The sequence below is a fragment of the Gymnogyps californianus genome, chromosome 6, assembly GCF_018139145.2.
Source record: "Gymnogyps californianus isolate 813 chromosome 6, ASM1813914v2, whole genome shotgun sequence".
NCBI lineage: Eukaryota > Metazoa > Chordata > Aves > Accipitriformes > Cathartidae > Gymnogyps > Gymnogyps californianus.
Genome location: NC_059476.1, coordinates 5,851,001 through 5,874,494, shown reverse-complemented (window position 1 = coordinate 5,874,494; position 23,494 = coordinate 5,851,001). Strand labels below are relative to the sequence as shown.

General features: G+C 38.2%; 1 protein-coding gene across 5 annotated transcripts in view; it reads right to left on the bottom strand.

Annotated features, from left to right (window-relative positions):
- ATE1 (arginyltransferase 1) overlaps nucleotides 1-23,216 on the bottom strand; it is an 85,698-nt gene extending 62,482 nt beyond the window's left edge. For 2 of the 5 annotated variants that reach the window (XM_050899001.1, XM_050899004.1), the window contains exons 1-7: nucleotides 22,734-22,836; nucleotides 21,505-21,568; nucleotides 21,090-21,152; nucleotides 20,252-20,355; nucleotides 19,166-19,438; nucleotides 13,167-13,399; nucleotides 11,308-11,436 (exon numbers count right to left, since the gene is read on the bottom strand). In XM_050899001.1, coding sequence (XP_050754958.1) covers nucleotides 11,308-11,436; nucleotides 13,167-13,399; nucleotides 19,166-19,438; nucleotides 20,252-20,355; nucleotides 21,090-21,152; nucleotides 21,505-21,568; nucleotides 22,734-22,836 — 969 coding nt within the window. Of the gene's footprint in view, nucleotides 1-10,128; nucleotides 10,258-11,307; nucleotides 11,437-13,166; nucleotides 13,400-19,165; nucleotides 19,439-20,251; nucleotides 20,356-21,089; nucleotides 21,153-21,504; nucleotides 21,569-22,733; nucleotides 22,837-23,143 lie in introns of those variants that run through there. The other 3 variants (XM_050899005.1, XM_050899003.1, XM_050899002.1) reach the window with 3 other exon arrangements.
- Between the last annotated feature and the right edge of the window lie 278 nt (nucleotides 23,217-23,494).

The window sequence follows — 23,494 nt, the reverse complement described above, 5'->3', positions numbered from 1 at the left end:
GCGAGTGCATCAGTCCTTACAGCCAGTTATTTTAGAATGTGCAGGCTTCAGAAAAAAATAAACCATGTGTTATTAATTTTCATGTCAGAAGACCCCCAATAGTTCTTAATCTGTAACTTTAGCTTTATAGTGCACGTTAAACCCTATGGGTGAGAAAACTGAGCCAACAACACTTTTCGAATAGCTTTATCCATTCTCCAGGCACTGCTGTACAACCCCTTGCCTTTGGGAGTCAGGGGGGACTTTTTAAGTGTACCTGAGCATAACGGCTGCTTGCTAGGGAGTATATACTGTTACAACTATCTATACTGCTGGCTAGATAAAAAATTCTTAACTGCAGTTGAATTTGTATCACAATCTTATGGGGAAAAAAACATTGCAAGTCTTGTTACATATTATTTCACCTGTTGAGACTTGCTAAAGTTCTCAGGTTAGACAATTTTCTTAATCAAGTCCTAGAAAACTTCAGAAGACTGTGAATCTTCTCTAGAAGTCAATTAAGAAACAATTACCCAAAAACCCAACAATTTTTTGTTGTGGGTTTGTTGGGGTTTTTTTAAGGATGAATTTAATTGACACATAGAGCTGGAGAATTTAATAAATATTTTAGATCCACTGACCTCTGCTATTATCTTCTCAACCCTTACTCTCCCCCCCATCCCTAAAATCCACACCACTTTCATCATAACCTAGGAATATACCTAGTCTATATATTTATTTGAACTGAAGTAAACGTAAGATTCAGTTTCTAAATTAACAAACTCATTTAATACTGCAAGACTATTATGAACACAATTTAAAAATGATTCAATAAACCATGAAAGAAGTACAGTCAAAAGCTGGTGTTGCATGTAAAATAACTCAATCTGTCACACAAGCACAATTAAAATTCCTTTCACAAAGTCATGCTTTTCTAATTTTAATTTCAAACTGAATTACATAAACTTTAGTCTTTCAAAAACTATGTAATACATATGAAATCCACAACATTTTTACTTTGGGGCAAACTAATTACAATTGCCAGAAAGAACCAACAGAACAACAGGAAATAACTTCAAACACAATAAATAATACTAAGAGAGGAACACATCACTGAGAATTAAATCAAAGGGGGGAAGAAGGCAGAAAAATAAAAGGAAGGTTTGGTTCAACTCAGAGCTACTTGCACTAGTAAAAGCACATGCACAGCTTTAAAAACCTGTAATAAAACTAGACTGTTAACACCTGCTTCCTTTTACAGGTGGGGGAAGATATTCCAATGCTTTGGATGCTAAACCAGAATGGTTTCACCCGGTAGTTCAGTAACTTTCTGAAAGCAAGCGTTACTGATGTCACACAATGATGTCATAGCCTTCTCAGGAAAAAACAGCTTTGAGCTGTCATCACCAGTAACTGTAAAATTATGTGAGATCTTCAGTGCAAAGACATCACAGAAAGGCATTCATATATAATTTTCCTTTTGACAGTATTAGAATTTGCTCATATTTGCAATTCACCATCAAGGAAAACTGAGTATTTGCCCTCTTCCTTTGAGTAAAGGAGATGTGAGGAACAGATATGGGATTTGGGCCTTTTTTTTTTTTTAAATCTAATCTCTGAATGGGATTAAAATAAACCAAAGTGTTGGTTATTTTTTGGTTTTGTTTTTCATAAACGTGCCAAGCTCATAATAAAATAAAACATAATGTTATGAGTTTCCATACAGAAGACAAGTCATACAACCTATAGTTCCAGTGTAACACCTTCACATGTATCAAGCAAGTTTATCCTCTCTTCCCTCCCATTTCCATGACAAACACAATGAACACTTCCCCATCTTGGGAAATAAAAGCGGCCAAACGAATCTTAACATACCCACTAACAGAAATGAGCCACAAAAAGATGGCATTCTTTCGGCCCCTGGAATCTTCCCTATATATTCATTTTATAAAGAGTTTCTCCTCCTCAAGTAGGGCAATCTTTAGGTATTTTAGATACGCAGGGAAATGAAGAGCTAGAATTGGGTTTTTCTTCTCTAGAAGCTCCTTTCCAGGTCGAACTTTTTTCCTGTTTTATCCAGCTCCTCTTGGCTACATGCAAACCCTGCATGAGTGTGGAGGAGACATCCTGCCACCACCAAAGAAAGGAGCAATGTCCCCCTTTTGAGCTCTATTACTTTCAAGACACTGGCACTTCTTACAGGTTCGGAATAAACAGGTTTTTACTCTCAAACGTTAAGTCTTCCTTGTTGATAAACAAAAACTGTTTCTGAGGCCATTTACTTTTTGAAGAACTTGGTCCATAGTCAAAGCACACTTTGTCCTAGGAAGTGTGTTAGGATTTATTTTGTGCATTGGGCTGCCATATTTTAATTGAAATAATCTTCTCTAGCCAAAACAGACTAGAATCAATATTAACCATAAAGTTGTGGAGTGAAAAAAGTAAAAAATAAACAGCAAAAAAGTCAGTCAAACTTTCAGCAAGGCTAGAAGCAGCTGTTAAATGACACACACCACCACACCCCCCCCCCCCCCCCCAAAAAGAAACTATCTAGGAAAACAGATTGAAATTAAGCTGGAAAATGAACAAAATTCTGTAACTTTCTGTAAAAATCGAGAAAATGGGACAAAACGTAGCATGTTTACAAGGAAAGATGGTGCCAAGCTATCCTGCTATCCTTGAAGCGGACAATATACTAGAGCTACGTTAGCATAGGAATCAAAGGCTTATTCCGCGGCTGGCTCTACTTAGCATTTTCAACAGTGACTTACAAAAATATAGGAATGCTAACAAAATACAGTTTCAGAGATCTCCACAGACCCGAAGGTGAACAAAGAGCCTTCAAGACATAGTACATAAGGAAAGAGGGGATTTAAAGTTTAAATGCACGTCTCAAATGTAGTTTTCAGTACAGGAATTGGACTAACGAAACAGAAATAATTGCTGATGGGAGAGAACGTACATTTCAGAATTACAATTTCAATTCCCTTACGGAGTGACAAAAGTCACTGTGGCTTTGTCTGCTCAGAAGAAACTTACTCTCAAAATAATGGAGATTTGTCAGTCTTACAGTAAAGGTTTTTTAATTTTATATGGATTTACATAGAAAACTCAGTGTCAAAATCAGGAAGAACAATGTAAACTGTGATGCAAAAAGAATCTGAACTGAAATGATATGACTGGGGACAAGTTCCTTAATTCTCTGGATGCCTAAATTCTTTGGCTCTTATAGGCATTTCAAGAATAAAATCCATGAATCCACAGCACTACAGTCACGAGGGCCACACAAGTAAGCAGAAGGAATCAGGCTGATACAGAAGTACTCATTCTAAGTCTTTAAGTCAGCATTATCAGAGATCTGAAACGCAAGCTCATTGCAGTGAGACGTTCTGCCGCAGCAGCAGCCGACCACGAAGAGCCAATCATCAGATTAGCACTGCCATCAACCGAAATGATAAAAGAACTAATTCAAGAGCATTATAAAAACGTATGGCTGCCAAGGCAAGCTACAAAAGGTTAAAAATAACCACAAAGGCTATTGATTTTTTAAGCGTTCCGTCCCTAGAAAATAAAAAAAGAAAGAGGAAACTAGGTTAGAGACCTGAAAGTTTGCAACCGGCCGCTGATACCAGCTTTCGAATTGATCGGAACGTGCTCCTTAGCATTTCCCAGACCACTCACTCAGTTTTCTGTATTAGTTCAAGTGGATTTCTGGGAGGCAATTAAAAAAAAAAAAGGGGGGGGGAAAGAAAAAAAGCACTATACCTATTTCAGTAATTTTTTGCACCTTTTCAAACAGCGTATCTTTTGTGTGTTGTGAAATTCTTTTCTTCCAAGACAAATATTTAGTTAAGCACAAAGCAAAGAGAGTGTCCAGCTAGCTTTGCAGAGGGAATGGAGACACATACTATTTTTCTACAAGTTTGTCATTATAAAACACTCATGAAAAGTTAAATAAAATGTTTGCTTCAGAAGGTCTAAACAGCAATAAACTGTTCGCTCTTGCTCCTTCTGGAAACTACTGTAGAACTTTTATGATCTTTTATGGAGATGTTTTCTAACTTGTGTAGCTGCCACATAGCTTGTTTCAGTAACACTTCAGCCGTGTTTCTTAAAGACAGACTACTGTAAAAAGACTTAAAGCCTAAAAATCACATTAATGGACTAGGTGTATTGTATCAGTGTTTTAAACCACCCAGATCAATCATAAACTTCCCTAGAGAAGAGGAAGGAAGAAAAAAATTCTTAATTTCAAGTTTTTACACGACATGTGTTATATGTAAAACTCAGTTTGGAACGATAGGCACTAATTTTTTTTTAACACGAGAACTGAATACGGCTAAAGAACTAAACTAGCTGAGAGCTTTTAGAGAGATATATATATGTGTGTGTGTCTATAAAACATGCTGACAGCTTCTATAATTCACTTCAAGCAGCATTCTAAAAAAGACAACATTGGGTCAGAAATGCAATGCCTCTGGGGAGATGATACTTCATTAAGAAGAACTGCTAGAGATAACCCCTATTCTATCCAAATTAGCCACTGATTACATCACTGGGATCAAAAAATTTCCTTCTTGGGATGAAAGGCCAAGAAGAAATGTTTTCACTGTATTAACTTCATTTAAAATCTTTGCCTCCAGAGCTACACAGTTCCACATCTGTATCCATCATTTAAATACCAAGAAATAAATTCTGACAGTTCATATAAAACACAAGAGACATGCAGGTGGCAAAATGTTCTGAAACATTTACACATATATTTCCACATACTTTGTTAATCATCCTGAAGCTGGGGTAGAGTTGGATCATAGCATCTTCCAGGTGATTTGTATTCTGCAAGGCCCTCCCTGTATTTCTTACACAGAAACACAGGTATTTTTGCTGTTGAGCAAGAGTTAAAACGTTTGCAGATATGGATTGCTCTTAGCGAAGCAGAAGACAAGCCAGATCTATTACTAAGCTTCCTTAAATCCAGCATTCTCATCTGAAGTGCCAGCCTATGCCCTCAGACCTAGTTACTGTTTCTATCTTGTTTCTATCATGTTTCTACTTTGTTTTCAGATTTTTGTACTGTAATTCTACAAAGCTAAAGCATAAAACACTACCTAGTCGCTCTCATAGTCTTGTCTGTTTCTGGAGGTAAAACCAGAATAACAGACAGCAGTACATCTGTAGAGAAAGCTACCTCCACGAGCACTGTCTAGCACCAGCACTTGATTGAATTATCAAAGTATTTCTGCCTCTTGGGATTATACAAGACACATAAAAAGTTCACTCTTCTGTCTTATTCTCAGATCATCCTTCTATACATTAATCTACACATTTTCTCCCAGAAATACAACCAAATGCTATTAAAAGTTACTCAATTAAAAAAAAAAAAATATACAGGTTTGAAAACCATACTTACTCATTTCTCTGTGCATGAATTATTACGACAAAGCTATAGTATGATTTATTATATTTATGACAAATGAAGAAAAGAGGTGGACAAACCTCCATTCATACAATTTGCTTGCATAATTATGGTACTCTTGATCTGCTGATCAGCTCTATAATTTGTGCTCCAACTGATCTTTCACTGATAATACAGGGAAACAATGCCTGTTCAATGAAAGGACGCTCAGCCTATCTCCTCTGCGTTCATTATAGAAGTCTCCCTTTTTCAGTTTTTCTAAGCTTTCATGATTGCAATTTTTTTCATTATTGACTGATTCGTTTCACAAAATAAATATAACCACCACCGAAGCAGAAAAAAAACCAAACAAGTAACTTGTAGACATGTTAAATAAATCCTTGCAATTGATTACATTAGTAGCTTTTTGTATGTTATAGACACAGATCCTCATACTAAACATGATCATAGTCTTCCACTACTTTAGGGAAAAAAAACCAACAACAACAAAAAAAGGTAGTGAATAATAGCTCTGTTATATTGGGAACAGTACACAACAACTACGGTCTTGGACCTGAGATAAAGGTCCACATATAGTACCTCCATTAAGGGCCAGAAGAAATGCATAGAATATGACAAACACTAAAACAGATTCTTCCTTTGCACATTTTCACAATTTCCAAAAGTGAGCAGTTCAGGGACTTGGCTAATTCAAGAGTAGCCTTGGATAAATTTCTCCAATAAGCAGTGATACCCCTATTTTCCATGACTGTATCTTACCTCATTCAGAAGCTGTTTATACTTTACCACTTAATAATCTGTTGAGGTTCCCCCTAATTCTTCTGATTTTTTCCAACAACTCATTTTAAGATAGGAGTATACATATTGCTAAAACAGTGGATGACTATGCATTTACATAGCAGCTTAGTAAGGTTTTGTGTTCCCACAGAGAAAAACTGAAATATCAGTTATTCCACAGCACTATTTAAGAGCAAGTATTATGAAGCAACCTTTAATTAGAAAATCATTTGCTATGTTTTTCCTCAAGACACCAATTCCATTCAACAAAAACATGCTGACATAAATATTCTTAGGTGCCAACAACTTTGCGTAACATCAGTTAGACACAGAGACAATCAGGTCAGTTTTGAAGCTGAAATCCTGTAGCAACTGACCAAAGGTTTTTGGGAGAGTTGAGAAGATTTCCAAGGGAAGTTCAATTTATACCAGACAAACTAAGAGAAAAGTGGATAATCAATAGTTCAAGAGCCTACGCAGAAAATAGTTGTAGCTTTTATGTCAAGATAAAAACAGATCTGAAAAATTTTGATGTGCAAGCTAAACTGCTTTTAGTTAGAGCAGCAAGCAAACTCAAAACTGTTCCTAGAATATTAACTTATTTGGCAGATAACATATATACTTCTATCTTACAAAATCCTCGACTCGCCAATGAGAGCGGCACTGAAGATTATGATGATGCTTCCATAGAAAAGGCAAGTTCCATCACGGCAGGGCTAACACCAACTCTGGGACTTGGAAAAAGTTTGTTCCACTATGAAATTTCTACCTTGCTTTTTATTAGAACAAACAGAAGTCACTGCCTCAATCAGGAATCAATACTGCACCACCAAAATGCATCGCAGGACTCTCCCCAGCAAAATCTCAAACTACATTCTTTTTAATGAACACACACTATTATTAGTGCTACTGCAGTCTCCATCAGAGATGCAGAAGAAGGGGAGAAGAAAGTAAGGAGGAAAAGGCAAAATTCAAAAAGACCCACCGTCTTGAAGGGCACTGAAACATCAGTTATCACGGGTCTCAAAGTGGCACTAACCAGAGAGTGCCCAGAAGTTCAAAGTAATCTTTGGTGTCAAGTATTCCATGGATTCCCTGGCCTGGAAATCATCTATTCCCCCTTCTCACATAAAATCTTGATGAAAAGATGTATATACATTACACAGGTGCAAAAAGAGGGCCTTCTTTCACACTCATTGAGCAATAATCAGCTTCATAGTTCACATACCTTTTGTTAATACTGTGAACTGGTTTATAACTTTCCACATTAGTGTTATTTTCAAATAATCACCAAAATTCTCAATCTATTTCTAAAATTGGCTTTTAATGTAATAAGGTTAATATTAAACTAGACTAGCAGCTAACATAGGCAGACAGTATATTGTAATGCCAACAATCTAAGAATATATTCCAAAAAGAAGTTGTTAATATGTCCCATAACAATTTTTGTTGGATTTTGAATTTAAATATAGGCAGGTTTCTGAATATGAAGTGTTCAGCCAAATATAAAATTAAATACTTTTCGTAAACTAGAAACTTTCCAAACACAAAAGTACGCAGGAGTCTCCCTCAAAAGATGGTTCATCCACCACACACAGATGTATTAGCTTTCACAGATTAAAAGCTAAAGTTAATTTTTAGATGCAAAAATTTCCTGGATGTTTGCCAGTTTAAAGCCCAAAGCAGACTTGTTACCACCCTGATAAAAAGCCCTGTGTATAGAACAGAATTTCATTCCACCTTTACTTAAAGAGCTGCTTGGCTCCATAATGTCTGTATGATATATTAAAAAGTCCGAAAAAGAGGAAGAAGTTGTTTGAGGTCTTTCAAATAGCATTTTACAACCTTCCTCTCAATAACTTGGATTAGTTTTACCCTACTTCGTATCTTCTGTTCTTAAAAGTGACTCGGATAATTCTCCTCCCACACAGATTCGGTATAAAAAAAAAAAAGAAAAAAGGCTTCTAATGTGCACCAAAATACATCTTGTGTAACGTATTCTTCAGTTTACGTCCTGCAGGGATCAAATACAAAATGCTTTTGATTGAAGTGACTGAGCTTTACTGCCTAATAACTGAATAGAAAGATCATCTTAGCCAGATAGTCACGTGAACACACAAGATAATTTACTAGTGCTAAAGAAGGACCTAAATAAAAACCCATCAGCATCAGACTGAGTTTTTATGTTTACTAGAAGCTTCAGAGAAGGTCTTATGTCTCCCCTGGAATATTATACTAAGCCTGCACAAACGTGATGCCAGAGAGAGAGAAGATAAAGGCAGAGCAGGGAAACACCTATGGCAAGTAACAAGGAAAAAGAGGAGGATAAAAATCCATTAAACTATTAGCAGTATGAACAAAAATCTGTTTCCTTCCTATTCAACAGGAATTCCCAAGATAGACTTTACACCTTAAGGTGGTGGAAACCTGAACTGTCCTTAACGCATCTTTCCTTCCCTAGACTCCCTCAGTTAAAAACCAAAGTTCCATGGGTGATTAAGGCCATCAAACCCAAGTCTACACCAAACCATGCACTCTAACCCAAACAGAGATTAGATGAACTGAGAGGTAACTGTTAGTCAGAACTGAACTGCAAGCAGCCATCGTGATTTTGCTCTCGATGCTTCATGATGTAATGACTGTATTAAAAAAAAAAAAATCCATAATTTTAAACAAAGAATAAGTAAGTATATGAAGTTCTTAGCACCCTCTCTGCAGCAACAAGATTTTCAGAGCAAATGCACGGTGGAATATATGCTATATAGGCTGCTATATATGCCTTAGGGCTGAAATACATTCATTGTAGCAGACAAATCAAGTCCCTAATCAGACCAGGTAATGCCTGGTACATATCTAGTAAATAGCTCAATCTTTCTCAGCATGTTTCCAATTTTTACATTACTATAATTAACCTAATTTATGTCAGTAATTATAAAAAGGGCAGAGACTACTACTTATTGTTATGAGTCTTATTATTTTACAAAACAAAGTGAAATAAATTTTATGGCTTTTCACAGTAGCATTACAGAGATCTCACAAAAAAGCTCTTCTTACACTCTTTTGAACTAAAGCCAAAAATGATTATGTGGTTTTATTATTCTACCTGGAAAGCAGCCACAGCTTGCTAGGTATCACTTCTGCAAGTATTGCTCTCAAGAACAGAGAAGTCTTACTAGACAGTTGATCAATACTGAAGTCGTACATTTGCAGTAGATGGAAATGACAGATCTGAAGTAATTTTATTAATTCTGCTAATGAAAATGTTGTGCCACCTGCCAGAGAAATGCAGAATTGCTGCTTGTTTAGAATCCCACAAGCATTTTTTTTTTTTTTTTTTTTACTTATTAGATAAGGATTAGCATCCTGTAAACACCATTTTAAAAGCAGGCTTTATTCATATGAAACGTACTCTCATTGAATCTCAGACAGTCAGCTGGCGGGAATATTTGCACTATTTCTACTGCAAAGGTGAGTTCTAGTTGAGAGGTATGCTTAGCAATGAAGTGTGAATAAAACTAAGATTTTCAAAACCTTCACCTGTTAAATTAAGCAAGACCACAAAAAATTAAGGAGAAATGTGGAAAAGGTACCGAACAGCTTTAAAGCAGAAGACGCTTTTGCCATCAAAAAAGCACTTCCATACCATTATCCCATTTCCAGTGGAAATCTCAGTCCCAGGCCTCTTTACAAATCATGTACAAACAGCAGCTCTACTTAACTCATTACTAACATTAGTTTTTTAGTTACGATGGTGCATAAACCCTCTCTCTTCAGCTCAGTTTCCCCTGGGCTGAAGCCTGCAACAGAAGCTTGCTAAAAACCACAATGCTTTCCCTCCCAAAATGGAAACTGTAATATTTTAATACTTGGAGTCACTCTAAGAGAGACCGTTTCCCACCATTTAACTGCGCATTAAAAAAAAATGTTTTCATAAAGGTGCATGCAGTGAACTGTACCTCATTTTCGCCACAGTCAGAAGGTGTATCCTTGTGTATAGCCATCTGATACCTGGCAAATAAAGTGGCTGATTGGTTGAAGGATGATTTGAACTGGGGGTCCTCAAAGGAGACAGGTACTAACCTCACCTTCAGAGCAAGGAAAATACAAGCATACTATTTTGAGTGCGTATCATCAGATAATATGCTTCTGAAGGTAAGGCTAGTGAAAGATCTCCTCCTATCCACTTCAAAGCCTCTGAAGTCAGTTCTCTACTTTAAACATAGTAACAAGAAAATACTCCTACAGGGGACAGTCTGATAACTAACACTAAGCTTAAACTGACTGTTGATGCTTTCATTAAAGAATAAAAATGGTGTAACACCAGAACACTCCAAAGCACCAGTTTAGTCAACCTATTTTTTGACCAAGCTATTTAACAAATCAACCATAAATTTTATTTTCGTTGTACAGTCTCAAGGACTTTTAAAATGTATTATTTTTAATGGCACATCACTCATTGCCCCGGTTTAGCAATTACATATTCTTGCTACATATACTTTTTCTCCAAACTCCTGATTTTTTTTCTTCATAGTATTAGAGAGGTAATATGTCTGACAGTTAGCTATTACACACCGCCTGGTCATTACAAGAAGCAGTAACGATGTGTAATTTAGATGGAGTGCACAGATTACTTCTTGAAGGGCTCAAATTGAAAGTGAAGAGGTTTATGCAACTTCTGTGAACCTTAAACCAACAATTTGTATGTGTGATAAATTTTTACTCACATGTTGGCCCTGATCATGCTAGTTCCTCCTTATGGAAGCATTCAAACCAAAGCCAATGAGACTAGTTATCGGGCTAAGTGTCCAGCTGGTTTTAGTTCTTATGGGATTTGTATTTATAGGGCCCACAACATCTATCTCCAAAAGCCTCATCCTCTCCATCTCTTACCCAATAGCACACCCATGTAACTTCCCCAACTTTTCTGTCTGCAATTAAGACCAAATATTTGTGGCATTCACGAAGAGATATCAAAAGAGTTTGCACTTTCAGGATGTTGATTTTATTTGATGCAGTATTTTACATGCTCCTGAATATACAATGGATATAAAATCCACATTTGTTTCTCCTAGAAACAAGACACATGAAATGGAGGGGAAGGTGAGCTTTGCATAAAATTCATTTGGCCTTCTGACCTGATTTATAGTTGGTTTATCAGGTGGGTCCTTGTGAATAACCATCTGGTAACGTTTATAGACCTGGTAAGACTCCTGAAATGTGGCTTTGAACTGTGAACTTGGTGGAGATGATCTCACCACCCTCACCTTCAGAAGAAGTTAGACACATTTATTATTACAATATCATGCAATAACTATATATTTATACATATACAAACATCAAAACAGAGAGAAATAGTGACTTCCTGCACAAGGGCTCTAACAATTTAATTAATATTAGACAATTCTTCAGCTCAATTCAGGCCACTGAAAGCTTCTATATTTACACTGAATAACATACAACGTTTTCAAACTACAAATTAAGATAACCAAAATGCCTACAGAAGAGCTATACAAATAGTTTTCAGGAAATAATACCAACAAATGGTATGCAGATCAACATTTTAAAGAGATTTTCTGTACTTTTAAAAATCTTCTCTTGTAGTTTCACACTATACTGAAAAATACTTGAAGGACCCATGCATTTGGAAGACTTGTATCTGTGCTTTTTAGATAAAGACTATGTTTTTATTGCAATAATCCCAAGGGGATTTCTAGGTATTTTTCAAATTGAAAGAGGAAGAGGAAACAATGTTCCCATATTCAATTACAAGTTAATTATAATAGCAAGTTATCCATCTTCCCCACCAACATCCTTACACACACAAAAATAAAATAATTTAAAAAAAAAATTATAAATTAAAAAGTGTTCTTAGTAAAAATGATTGCTTCCTAACCAAAAGAATGATATCACATGAGCAACAGTGCATTTCTTTTCAAGCATATTTAAGGATAAGTTCATTCCAAAAACCACATAATTTTCAGTATGGTTCTATTTTCACAAATAGCAGTGGTTCTGATCTGTTAAAAAAAAAAAAAACCAACCCACAACCCACACTTGACAGCCATAGTAAGGAGCACAAAGACAATCTGGGAAAACACTGCCGGAACCATCCTCCTTTTAACTCTCTCTGCATCTTCTAAATGAAGATGTTCAGACAAAGCCATCATACTTGTGTTATGCAACTCATCAGAAAATCTGAAGGAGTTAGTGAGATGGATCAATTTCATGGCTTCTTGTCAGTTATTCAGGATGAATCTTTTAAGTCATCATCACTACCTCGGTGAATAATTACCAAAAGAATATTAAAAATTTAATTTCCAATACCATCATTGATAATCAATAACTACAGGCAAATAATTATATTCAAGTAGTTTTCCAGCTTCCAGAAAAAAATAAAAAGAGGAAAAAAAAGGGTTTATGATTAACAAATGTTAAAGTCCAAAAGTCTTCCAGATGACTGTCTCTGTATTACTAATAGATTTAATGGCAACCAGTATATTAAGCAAAATTTTCTACCATCACTTTTACAGCTTCCAAAGACATCAACACATATCAATGACGTTTATAAAGACCAGCTATCTTCTTATCTGTTTAATTTTATGAACAGTTACTGCTTTCTTGTCAAGATTCATTACCATAGATAGTTTAAGTATTTATATACTGCAGAACTAAATATTGAATCTCTCTCATCATTCAACACTCAGTTAATTCAAAGTCTTTCATTTTGAAGTCACTGTATGAAATCAATTTGCAAGTTATTTTGGTAACTACTGGTCTCTGCTACGACTGACTGCAAGCGCAAGAGTACCCTCTTGTGGTTACACAGAGCTCAGCTGCACCATATATATATGTATCATGGAATACCACATATATTTCAAGATTTAAACTATAACCATTCCCTAAAGTCACAGATACTAAACACATAAGCATTTAAAAAATTCTTTAACTAGACTTTTCTTCAGTTTGCCTCCAAGAACAGTGAACGAGACATTACCTCTAATTTGTGTCGTGCATCATCAGGCAAAGAGACAAAAACGAAGTCTTCAATGGTTTTAGGTTGGTTTGTTTTAGACTTAGAGTTTTGCAAGAGGAAAACCTGATCTCCTGCTTGAAGTTGAGAGCCTTCAAACGCACGCATCTGGTTCTGAAGGAGTTTCTGCAGTTTCCTTTCTTTCCGTATGTCCTTTGCTTTTCGACACGGTGGCTTGCTCAGATCAGCCCCTTTCCCTACAAGGGCACAGGCAAAGAATTAAACACCACATTTTGCAACAAACAAGTAGTTCTTACATAATCACTGAAAAGAAATGGTTAAAATCACCATTAATTGCAGACTGTGGTCTGAACATAACATGGTCTTTCGTGTTTACAACTACCAAGAATGCCCGATGCCAAGCTAAGTTGCAATGGTGGTTCTTCTACAGGTGTTTAATGCAGCACTTTACTATGGAAACACCTTGACCACAATTCCACCCCAGAGCCAACGATAGATTTAAAAACTAAAATGGAAAGACCTCCTGCTAAGTCTGTCCTTAAATCATTTTGCCACATCTCCCTCTCGGAAACAAAGAAAAGCTCCTGTTTAATGTATGGTATGATGGTGTACTACATCCAAACAGCTACAGGATCAGCTTGAAATACTGAAAGGAAAAAACCCACAATCACAAAACCTCGCAGCCAAATTCACAGAGAATTGTTCTACCCCATTAAAAACCCAAGTGGCTACAGAACAGACTCCTGTAGAAGACACACACACAAAAAAGCATTATTTTTTGTCACCTGGAATCCTTATGCAGTATATAGAAACGCTGCCAATGCCAGTACAATTAGTGGCAATGCTACAAATATCACGTAAAAGAAGAGTAAAAGGCCACATAGGCTTACATCTTTGCTCAAAATTATATTCAGATTGTCTGTTTTTACTAATTGATTCACTTTTATCAATTTACCTTTAATAGATCAACCAACCATAGAACCATGTTCTATTTGTGAAGTGTTATTTACTTAAAAAAAGAAGTCAAACCTAGAAACCAAATGGATCAGCATGGAAAACAGTACGTAGTGCTACAAGAACTCAGTTTCAAAGCAACACAAATCCAAAGACATGCACAGATAAAAATTCAAGTGGTCCAAATTCCTCAACAAAGGGGCCAGATTGATTTTATACTTAGGACACTAGTGTAAGATAAAAAGTCAAGATATGAGAATGCCAGTACCAGAAAAATTAATACAGAATTTTCTTCAATTAAAAAAAAAAAAAAAAAAAAGACAGCTGGTCCTCATGCTACCCACTACATGCACTGAAAGGATGGTTACCAAACAAACAAGTAGCAATTTCCCTAGACAGTATGTTTTTAATACTGATTGTAAATCCATAAATTCAAATTTGTAAAAATTACAAAATGCGAGAAACATTTTCCTAACACTCTCAGTTCTGCCTAAAATTTGTACATCATTGTTGGCTATTCCATGTAGTGCACGCAAGTAACTGAACACCATACCTCACTCCAGAAGCTGTCTAAGAGCTGTATGAACCTGCTGCACTGCTGGAAACAGTGGTGGAAGAAATAATCTATTTTCAAGGAATACCTGCTCAGCTTAGCAGCTGCTGTTGCAAGTTCCATGCAGAGGAAAAATTGCACTCAAAATTGCATCAGCAGCCAGCTAATGTAATACAAAGTAACTCTAATTCTGCATTTTTTAATTACTTTTTAGGGCAGTGGTAGATGAGTTGGAGGCCGAAAAAGAGCCATAATATTAAAAATTTCGAAAAGAGAGGAGGAGTGGAAAAAACTACTCCCATATAGGGAAATACAGTCATATACCTTGCACAGAATCAAAACTGTAACAAATATTATGACAAACTGCTGAAGAAGTCTTTTACGCCATTGGCTTTCTCCTGAAATCCATGTGTTTGCAAAAGACACACTGGCAACTTTTGAAAGACTTACCTTTTCAAATGGGAAAGTACCCTGAACGGTGAGGTGCTTTCATTTGAAGCATTAGGAAGAAGACACATTTCCAACTCTGTTAGTATTTATAAGTAATAAAGAAGAATCCAAACCCAGACTTAACTACGGCTAATCCCACTTTACTCTCTTGAAGGCCTGGAAATTACACGGAAATTGAGCTTTCTTTCCTCCTCCTCACCAATAACTTATTAGCCAAAACTGACATCTTTCTTGTCCTCTACCCATGTCAAACCTTCCCATGGACAATGAGAACAGTGGTATCCTTCTGCAAACTGGAAATGGTGAGAGCACTGGTATTTTAAAAGCTCACTGATGTGTTTGGAGTCACTTCACCTGCAAAGAATTGCAGCCCTCAGAGTCACCGCCTGCATCTTTCTTTACCAATAGATACATCATAGAAATTGGTAAAATACTTTACATTGGGATAAACTTTTAAGTATCAGTAAGGCTGTAAACTATTCTTTTTAATGTGTGTACCATACAGAATTTACAGAGTTTACAAGTGCACCCCTGGGGCAAGTTAGCAGCGAGCTCTTCGTGGCTCGCCCAGAAAAGTCCCAGTCTGGTTTCTCCACATAGACTCCATGACAACTGAAATGTTGTGAGCATCTCAGGGACTTAGAAAAGGAGCTAATACCACCTTGGCAGTCTTCATAAAATCTGCTAGTGCAATTGTAGGATGTCTGATTGAGTGTTCTTACCTCTCAGCTAAGGTTTTTGAGTATTTGTTTCATCCATAAAGCTAAAATTATTCACCAGAAAAGGACAAATATTATGAGGAAATTACACATACTATGTGACCTGTCCAAGGGCAAACAAGTCAGAGCAAGAGTTTATTTAAAATACTCATGATACATTCGAAGAATGAGTACTTCATCTGTATCGGGATCTGTTTCATGTCTCGTATCTTCTATAAGCTGTAAGTTAGCAAGAAAAACTTCTTGAAACAATGAATGTGCATACAGACATAAGCAAACCTTCTTTTCTATCTGAAACTGTGCAGAAACAGCCCATTACTCCTATAGGACAATGACCTGTTTTGTTTATAAAGGAATAAAATGCAATTAAACAATCTTATTACGGAATAAGTCTACATTTTCCAAGATAAAAACTAAACAATTTTCTATCTGGAAAATTTTAAACTGAATTTGACCTGTGACACCACCTACCCTTAAAAAAAGAATTAAGGACAAATTAAATAAGCCTTCTGATGCATGTATTATTCACTTTTATATTTCATTTAAAACCTCCAGGAAGAAAGAAGCACACTAATGCATATTTCTCCTCTATAAAAGTAAATCCCCATTTTCTGAAATAGAGTACAAACAACGTTTCAGGCTTTCTTTATCTGCATTTCCAGTGTTTCAAGTTTTACCCAATGTTATTCTTAACATAACTGAAGACCATACCTCGCTTTTTCAAAACAATGGCAGGTTTACACTAATAATTTACCCAAGACTGCCATCTGCTGTCAATATCTACTTAGTTTGCTTCCAAAATGAAGTTTACATAACCCAAAGATTGTCATCAATTATTTTAAGAACAAGAGGGTTTTGAAAATTTGCACAACAAATAAAAGTTATATAAACTATAAACTATATCAGGGCTATAAAAGTTTTGACTGCATTTTATAAAATCAAAATATAAAATACAGTCTTAAAAATTCTGAAATAGTTTTCCAGGAATGTGTAACAGTACTGCTTCTATGCAGCACTATTGGTTTTCTGATCAAGCATTTCTGAAAACTTTCCTTTTTGTTTAGATGCAAAATTGCCTGTTAAGCTGGTGAAAACTTGATCTGACTGGAATGACTGTTCGTTAAGGAAAAAACAACATTATTTTACTTGAAATTAGCCACCCTATAGAAGGAGACAAAAATCTTTGTGAAGGAAAAGGTACTTTGACATTCTCATAAATACTGGCATAACATGTAATAGGTGAGTGAAATTAGGAATTAGTATGATGTCCCAACATATGCAGAAACTCTAAAGCATCCAGTCGCCACTAGGATTTTAACTAACATTACTGACCACGTAACTAACTGCAATTCAGAAAATACCCTTTATTTTTCTGAATAGGCCATTGTAAAGGCTATGCAAAACTGGAAACATGATCTTTAAGACAAGGCTGCCTCATTTGCAACCTCTGGGCCACAAAGAGCCTGTCAGCAATTCTGCCTTCTTTGCCAGTGCAAGCTGTTGGTCAAATGAATTATTCTGGCAATAATCCATCCACCCCTTAACCATCTTCCTTCCAGAAATCACCCACGTCCCACAAGAACACAGCCAGCACAAAAGAGAAGCTGTAGCTTCTCTGTGGGCATGCCCTAGTAGCAGTAGTTTCCAGCACTACTTTTTTTTCCTCAGGGACCCTCAAGGACTCCTCTGCATGTGCAACAGGTATGATCACACCACACAGAGGATCACTCACCAGCCGTGACATACAGTCTTCCCTGTCACAACAAGCTACGTGAAAAGCTTAACACCACTGCAAGCAGATGTAGAATCCAGGCTCTCATGCCACAGCAAGGGATACCATAACAGCTATCACACAAAAAAGATTACAGTCAGATGACTGACAATGAGATTATCCTTTTTTAGGGTAAAGATTTCATGTTCGAATTCAGCCCAAAGGCAGCATTTCGGAAATCTTTACAATTATGATACAAAAGCTTGACTGAGGGATAACTTCCGTATTGGAAAGAAGTGACCATACTATTAAAATTAGTATTATACTAAAAATTATTAATACTATTATATTTAAAATGCCACCAATATTCCATGTACTTTCACAAAAAACTGTAGAAATTAATAAGCATTTACCTTCAGTTTTTGGCACGAGAGCTGTAGCATTGTGTAAATGCATCAGAAGTAAAGTGAGGGAGATTGCCTCACTTCTTGTACATACTTACTGCACTTTCTTACAGAAATGTAATATTAAGGTCACAGCAAGACAAAAAGGAGAAATTACTACATAATTTCACATCCTCTAGTGACACTGCTTTTTGAATCTAAAGTCAGCCGAAACATAAAACAAGGAAAGCTCCCAAACAGATGAAAAAGCTCACCTAGAAAAATTCTTTATAGAGGACCAGAAGTCTCTGTACGTTTTCTCGGGGGGTTTTTTTGTGGTTTTTTTTTTAAATCAGCAGAAAGCTATATAATCTCCTTTAAGCCTACAAAATAAAAAACACAGTAATATACTGAATGCATTTCCAATGCCAGCTAGGTCTGTGGCAAATAGTCTAAGAAAGCATAAGAAACACAGCCTTAAACAAGTTACTCACAGGGGTGCATTCACAGGGTGTAAACAATACAATTTGTACTACAACAAGATGACCTGCAGAAATGAAGAAATGTAAAAACAATACGTAGGGTGTTTTTCTTGGGTCTTAAACTAGTTTCCGACTGCTGCACAAGAGACAAGGTTAAGCCTTAACCTAACTCAGTAACTAGCACTCCTACAGCACCAGCCAGAGCTGTATCCAGCTCTTAGTCTTGCACAACCAGAGAGTCCAACTCAGGGAGCTGGACTCGATGATCCTTATTGGGTCCCTTTCAACTTGAGATATTCTATGATTCTATGAACCATACCTCAAGGTACACAAAGCCTGAGTCACCACATCCTACAGAAGAAAGGGAAAGCTGGATGTACATCTTATTCTGCACACAAAAGCATCCCGAACTGGAAACCGGTCCCAATGTCTGATGAGATTGAATCACCTTGACCTATCTGACTGCAATCTAAATAGCCTACAGAAAACTATCAGCTGTAGATACGTATTCTCAGTAACTAAACTCAAAAAACTGAATATAATGAAAATCAATGCAACTTTCAGGAAAAACTAAGAAAACATGTAACACACAGCACCTCTCAACTTATACACTATAGTTCCATAAACTGGGAAGAGTATAGGGAATAAAAAGAAAAAAATATTGATTTACTAGGCAAGATAAAAAGAAGGACTTCAACAACATGCGAAATCATGATAGTATATTCCAATTACTACCGGAAATTTGACTACCTGGCTTAGGTGGTGCATGAACAATTTTAGCCGAATGGGATGGTTCTCCAGGGACTGGTGTGTCTTTATCTGCACATATCTGAAGAGAAGCCGATTCCACCGTCTGCACATTCACTTCTTCTTTTGTTTCTCCTGTGTCCTTATCTTCATACTCCACCCTTTCTGCGTGATCCACACTCAAGGGAGTCAGTTCGGACTGACTGACATGAGATTCACTTTTGTATGCAAAATCGCATGCAGCCACATCCTCTATGTGGGAATCCATAGGCTCTTCTGTAAATAATTAAAAACTGCATAAGTGAATTTCTCTCTGTATAACCTCAGCTCACACTTTGCACAATTAACATTAATATTAACTCATTTCCAATTTTACAACTGTTTTCCAACAAAGTGACTGCAATAGTCTGAAAACAGAAAGCTTCCTTTATGACCCTGAATTACCAGCACCAACTCACTCACGAGAACCGTTTTGTTTTCTCCACTAAAATGGGGCAGTCAACTAAGCTCATGCCATAACTTCAAACAAACAACAACAAAAAAATCCAAGAACCCTAACACTAACACACACAAAAAAAAAAGAGAGACAAATAATAATGATTCAGAACCAACACAACAAGTTCCACCACAACTGAGAACAGCTGGTTTTGATTTTGGATAAATGGAGTGTGATTGTTCAATCACCTGGAAGAAAAACCCTCCTTTCCCTGCTTGCTCTTCCTTTTCTCTGCCACCCACTGTCCTGCTTAGTCCTCTCCACATTATCCCTTTTACGACAGAAGTAAAAACAGGGTCTAATTCTCTATGGCACCCAGCTAGAAAGTAAGCACATGCCCAGAGATGAAAAAGAAAATAAGCTGGTCTATGCAAAAAGTAAAGAAACTATTCTTCAATAGAGCAAGTCAGCTGCATAATTTGGTCTCTGGGCTCTTGATTCAAAACACACCGTAAAGACACAACCTAGCCAGACCTTTATAAAGGGGTCTACATACAAAAATCAAAGCATATTAGCCATTCAATCACTCAAGCAGGTACTTGATCCTCCTTTCAAACATCAGTATTGGTTTTCAAACACTAACAATTTCTTACCTTCACTCACTACTTTTGAAACATCTCCTTTGGAAATAAATTTCAACATTTTCTTCAAAACTTTCTTGTGAGATTTGGAGGTCTGAAAACGCAAAGCCTGGCACCTTAAAAAGAAAAAATTATGACCATTTCGTTTGTGAAAGATTCTTTCAGAAAAAAATGTTAAGGAACCACTTTAAAAAATTACACTGTATATGTATTTTCTAATTATTTCTTAAGTTTCCCTATAGTAAGTGGTCAAATATTTTATCAACATTTTTGAGTTAATAAACTTGTTGCCTTGTACTGCATAATATCATTCTTTATGGCATGTTTTGCGTGTATATCACTAGAACCACTAAAATATGTCAAGGTGTCCTCAAGCACTGCGTAAAAAAGCTTTCCTAGGAGGCTAATACACTAGAATTTTTCACTTATCCATCCTATAGATACAGCATTGATACTAACTACTAATGCAGGAAAAGTGTATCTAGAATTATTCATAACTATTCAACTGACAGCCTCTCTTATTTGGGCTACTAAAGCAGTGTTTGTGAGATACAGACATACTGGGTCACCTGCAACCAGTAAGCAAGAGAGCAATCATAGGACTCTTGCTTTGGATTGCAAACCAGAAGCAAAAGGCAAGGGTACACGCTTAGCAAATTGCTTACAGGAAAATATCACAAAGCTGCTGATGTGCCTATCCACAAACCCAACAGCATATATTTAGTATTCAAAGTATCATTGAAAGTTGATAAACTTTTCAAGTATTATGTATTTAAAGCAGTAAACACAAACGGTTGAACATCTTTGAAGTGGTCAAATCACTTACAGTAGTATATTTTGAGCTTCTTACCTTATTGTGTATTGAGGACAACACGTTTGATTCATGATAGGTTTGTAGACATATTTTCCACTTCTAAAAATAATAATAAATATATATTGATTTTTTGTTACTTAGACTACAAAAAAAATGGAAGACCAACCTCTTTTATTAAAATAATATCAAAATATTACATGAGTAACAAAAGTCAAGAAGCAAGTTCTTAACCTTTTGCTGCTATACTAAAATACTATCCTTCTAAAATAACTGAATATTTTCGTGTTTGACAGCATCATGCTACAAAAAGTCGCAGAGCATTGGACAAATAGTTCTATTTCAATTACTTATGGAAACCAGTTAACTGTTTTCACAGACCTAAATTTTAAATCTGGATTCTAAATTGTATCTAAACTGACAACACAGCTTTGTATTTTCTTTTTAAATTTACCTTCGCCATCCTCTGTCTATGAGATCCTGGTAATCTTGAACTGTCATTGAATGCGCCCACATACCTGAAATAAAGAATACAGTAACACACTTGACTGACCACAGTTATGCTTTAAAATACAACAAGTTCTACAGAAATGTTACCGTAAATCTGAGTGGCTAATGGTGACTTTCGAATAGATATCTTTCAACGATTTGGCGTATTCATAGATGTCATAAGTTACTGATTTCAACACCGACATGAAGTGTAAAAAAAAACCGAAACCAACATAAATCCTGGGATGCAATCAGCTATATTGCTCTGACTGTACAAGTTAAAAGTTTACCTCTCCACCTGCTATCTTTCCCAGAGATACACCAACAAAATCACATAAAATTGCTCCTTAATTTTGTTAAAATCAGTCAGAAACACTGGGCCAGAAGAAATCTTCAGAGAGCCGCTGAAGCTGACACAGACCATTCCCAGGGACACCTCGGAGAGCAACTGCCCAGGCAGCTACCGAGCTGAGCAGAGCTCAGGGACGGCCACCTCTTCACCAGGGAAAAGAATACAGTCTGCTTCCCCTCAAACTGGCCTAAGCGAAACTTGTCCAGCCACAGCTTTAGAGCCATCGAGCCTTGCCAGGCACACAGGCTCTTATCTACGGGTTAAGCCGGACTGTCGCTGGAGGGTCAGACAGGGCACTTGCACCTGAGAAGTAAAGCCGTACTGAGAGAACACTTAGGGTGAGATCCTAACTACATCCTTAATTAGGGTGCGTATATTATGATAGTAATCATTAAAACTTTTCATCCTTTACAAAGCTTTCCCGTTATTCTTGATGGTTTGCCCTTCGACTGGCGAAGTACTCCTATAAAACCAGACCACGAGGCGAGGTTTCCCGGTGAGCCCATGGCCTCCGGCGGCCCCGGCCCCACACCGACCCCGTCTCGCTTCGCAGGCTGCCTCGGGAAGCCGGCGCTGCGCGCCCCCCCAAGCCCAGAGCAAGCGGCTTCGGGCGCTTTGCGGAGGGAAGGGCAGCTGCCCGCTGCCGGCAGGACAGCCGCGGGAAGGGCAGAGGCTGCTGCCAAACCGCCGCCTTTACCCGCCGCTCGCAGGCCTCTCTCGGCCCCGCCGGCACCAGCCAGGAGCAACCCCGTAGCCTCCGGCCGCCCCCTTCTCCGGCAGCACCGGCGCGGCCCGGCCCGCTCACGGCTCCCCTCACAGCCCGCCCTGCCCCCGGGCCGCACCATGGGAGAGGTTGCCGGTCTCGTTCTTGCAGTAGCCGCAACGGTAGCCATCCTCTCCGCCGAAGTACTCGACGATGCTCGGAGAGCTGCCGGCCGCCGCCATCTCCCCCGAGGGACCCACTCGCCCTGCCCCGCCGCCCGACTCAGGACAGCACCCTGCCCGCCGCCCCACACGGCACCCCGGGACGCCCGGAAACAGCCGCCGCCGCCGCCATCTTTGCTACGGGCCGGCCACGGGCAGCGCCCACAGGAAACGGCGGCTCCGCCATGTTTACCGCGGGCACCTGGGGCGGTTGCCCCGGCAAGCGCCCCCATCTTTAGTGAGGGCGGCCGCGCTCCCCCGCCCCCGGGCGCGGTTCCCGCCACAGTCGCCCGGGCAGCCCCGTCCCGTCCCACCTCCTCCCGCTTACCGGCGGAGACCTTCCCCCGCTCCGAGGAGCAGTAGCCGCAGCGGTAGCCCTCCTTCCAGCCCTTGTACTCCACCACGGCGGTAGGCATGGCGCTCGGCGGCCCCGCTCGCCGCAGTGTCCCTGCCCGGCAGCGCCCCGCCCGGCCGCGGCCCCGCCGGGACGAAGCGGCGGAGGTTGCCGCCTTCAGAGGTGCAGGCCGTGCCCCGGCCAGGCCTCCCCCCCCCGTTTGCTGGATTTGCACGAAAACTTAGTTCTCAGTTTTGTTGTAGATGACCAAAGATGATCAAACTACGTTTTCGCGTACCCTCACAGCCTGACCACATTTTATCAGCCCCCAGAAACATGCTCTAA